Source organism: Tupaia chinensis, unplaced genomic scaffold, assembly GCF_000334495.1.
Source record: "Tupaia chinensis unplaced genomic scaffold, TupChi_1.0 Scaffold144899_1, whole genome shotgun sequence".
Taxonomy (NCBI): Eukaryota; Metazoa; Chordata; class Mammalia; order Scandentia; family Tupaiidae; genus Tupaia; species Tupaia belangeri.
In genome coordinates, this window is record NW_006204759.1 from 3,352,716 (window position 1) to 3,355,916 (window position 3,201).

Genomic DNA, 3,201 nt, shown 5'->3' on the forward strand with positions numbered 1-3,201 from the left:
TACCCCCCCCCATTCTCCCACACTATCTGTGGTATGTACAGTTTTGCATGCTTTTTTCCCACATTTTATTGATTTTCTAAAGATCTTAATCCATTTAAAAACTTTCAATAGAAAGCACAGCTAATATATACCTGTCTATGAATGCCTGTCTGACTTTAGGCATAAGCCCGAGTGAGTAAGGTGAACACACTATAAAGTAGCACCTTGCTGGAGCTAGATAGCTTATTGCAGTCATTAAATAGGTATTAATAGTTTTTTAATGCATTTTTTATTTTGAGAAAAACAGTTTTAGTTTTAATAGATCAAAATAAAAAAATGTTAAGAGAAATTTGCTTAAAACTTTAAGCCAGGGAAATGTTAGGATTCAGTTAAAATAGTAGGTAGATGAACCTATCAGCAGTTCAAGAGAAGACAAAAATTTTTAAATATGGAAATCAAAGCATCAAAGAAAATCTATATTGTTTTAGTCTAAAGTAAAAAATATTATATTTCACTAGTTCAGACTCATGTAATTAATCTCTCCTCTATTGAATTTGCAATGTTACTGTGGTCTTATCTTTCCATTTAAACTCTGGAAGTTAACATTCAACTCCAGACTTATCTCTACCATTAGACTGGCTATTCTCTTGATTTTTTTTTGTACTTTGATTTCTGCATGTCTGGCTTTAGTTTTCCTGGGATAGCACTCTTTTGAGTACTTCTTGGAGAGCTGGTTTGGTGTTGGTAAATTATTTCAGATTTTGTTTATCTTAGAATGTTTTTGTATTTTTTTTCCTATTTGAAGGATAATAATCTTGTGGGATATCATATTCTTGGTTGAAATTGTATTTCACTTAACACTTTGAATATATTTTCCCATTCTTTCCTTGCTAGCATTGTTTCTGACGAGAGGTCCAATGTTAGCTTTATGGGATATCCTTTGAAAGTTAACTTGATGTTTCTGTCTTGCCAGGTTTAGTATCCTGTCTCTGTCTGTGGTTTTGGTCAATCTGGCTATGATATGCCTTGGGGAAGATCTTCTTGGGTCGATTCTATGTGAGGTCCTCTGTATTTCTTGGGTCTGAATATTTGAGTGCCTCTTGTAGGCTTGGAAAGTTTTCTTCCAGGATTTCATGAAATAGATTATCAATGCTCTTATTAGTTTTTTTCACCTTCTGGGATACCAATGATATTGATGTTTGGGCATTTGATGGTATCTAGTATTACTCATAAATTATTCTCATTTTTTGAGGGTTACTTTTTCAGTCTTTTTGGTGAATTTTTCTAGGTCAGAGGTTCTATCTTTTACATTTGAGATTCAATCTTCTGCACGATCTAATCTGCTTTTGATATTTTCAAGGGAAGTTTTGATTTCCTATATTACTGCCTTCATCTCTACCAATTTTGTTTGATCCTTTTTATGATGCGTATCTTCTCTTTTAGATTGTGCAAGAACTTCTTCACCTTCTGGAACTTGTTGGCTCTTTTCCCCTGCATCTTCTGTTTTCCCTCTTTTTCTTCTTCATTAAGGAAGTAACAAGAGAAGATCTCGATACCTCAATACTCAGGTCTCTCTTCCTCAAAGGACCACCTGCAGTCTCTAAAAAGTAATGTTTTTCTCCCCTTGGACAACTGATTCACTGAAAGTTGAAGATTAATCGGACTCTAAATGTATTCAGATATTTGGCTACTGAACACCTAGACTTGTCTAGAAAATCAGTGTGAGGAGGCTGAATAGAAAAGTGAGAAAGGTAAAAAGAATAGGAAAAGGAATAGAAAAAAAAAGAAAACAAGACAAAAACAATAAAAAAAAAGCATTTGTCAAAAAATGAAAACTGCTCTGAACTTAAATATAGATGACTGCTGACTGGCTTATCCTATGAGGGCAGGGATTAAAATAGGAATTAGCAAGACAAAAGAGCGGCAGAGAGCAAATAAGTTTAAAAATTTTTTAATTTTAAAAAAATAAAGAGAGATTGAGAGAGACAGAGAGAATAAGCAGTGTTCTCTAATCTTACTCCTAGTTAGATTGGGGAAGCAGGAGGGTGAAGTCTGGGCAGAGGGTCTTCAGTTGTCATTATCTCTGAATGGAACTGCCCAGAACTCAGATATAGATGGCTGCTAATTGGCTTGTCCTGGCTCCTAGTGAGATCTCAAGGGCAGGAGGGTGAAGTCTGGGCAGAGGATTTTTGGTGTTCATAATCTCTTCATTAGTAATGAAGTTATTCAGGAGTAGGTTGTTTAGTTTCTATATGTTTGTGTATTTTTGAGTTTTTAAAATTGTTTTTATTATTTATTTATTTATTTATTTATTTATTCTCTCTCTTTTTTGGGGGTGGGGTGGGGTGGGGAGAGGTTTTTGCTATAGGGCACATGAACTTGCCAGAAAGACAGAGAGAGACAGAGAGACAGAAAGCAAGAAATTACTCCCCAGGGGGGGTAGCCATGCTGCAATCCCTTTTCCTCCATTCCTCTCGGGATCTTGGGCACGCATGCACACGCACCCGGCATGAGTTTAAGCCACCATGTCCGGGACTTGAACTGCAGTTGACTACATGGGAGTCCAGCGACATAGCTATTATGCTAACTGCTGGTCCCTTTGAGGGTTTTTTAAAAAGATTAATTTCAAATTTAATTCCATCATAGTCATAGAAGAATGCTGGATATAGTTTCTATGCCTTTAAATCTGGAAAGGCTTGTCCAATCATGTGGTCAATCTTCAAAAAGATTCCATGCGGAGGTGAGAAAAGTATGTATTGTGTGGTTTTTGGGTAGAAGTTTATATAGATGACTGTCAAGTCCTTGTAATTTATGGTATCATTTAGATCCTGTATCTCTTTGCTCATTTTTTATCTAGATGATCAGTCCAAAGGTGTTGAGATCCCTAACAACTAGTATGTGGCAGTCTATCCTTTTAGATCTAGTAGTCGTTCCTTCGTGTATTTGGGTGCTCCTTAGTTGGGTGCATAGATATTTATAAGTATTATATCTTCTTGATGAATTAGCCCTTTTATTACTATATAATTCCCTTCTTTTTCTCTTATTGTTTTTGTCTTAAAGTCCATTTTGTCTGAAATTAGTATCAAAATTCCAGGCTTTTTTTCATTTCCATTTGCATGGAATACCTTTTTCCAGCCCTTCAATTTTAGTCTTTTTCCATGAGGTACGTTTTTTGTAGGCAACACACACACACACACACACACACACACACACACACACACA

General features: G+C 35.6%; 1 protein-coding gene across 1 annotated transcript in view; it reads right to left on the reverse strand.

Annotated features, from left to right (window-relative positions):
- LOC102494069 (olfactory receptor 1A1) overlaps nt 1–3,201 on the reverse strand; it is a 19,711-nt gene that overhangs the window by 7,165 nt on the left and 9,345 nt on the right. Inside the window, exon 2 of the mRNA XM_006167616.2 lies at nt 1,364–1,499. Coding sequence (XP_006167678.2) covers nt 1,364–1,499 — 136 coding nt within the window. The remainder of the gene's footprint in view (nt 1–1,363; nt 1,500–3,201) is intronic.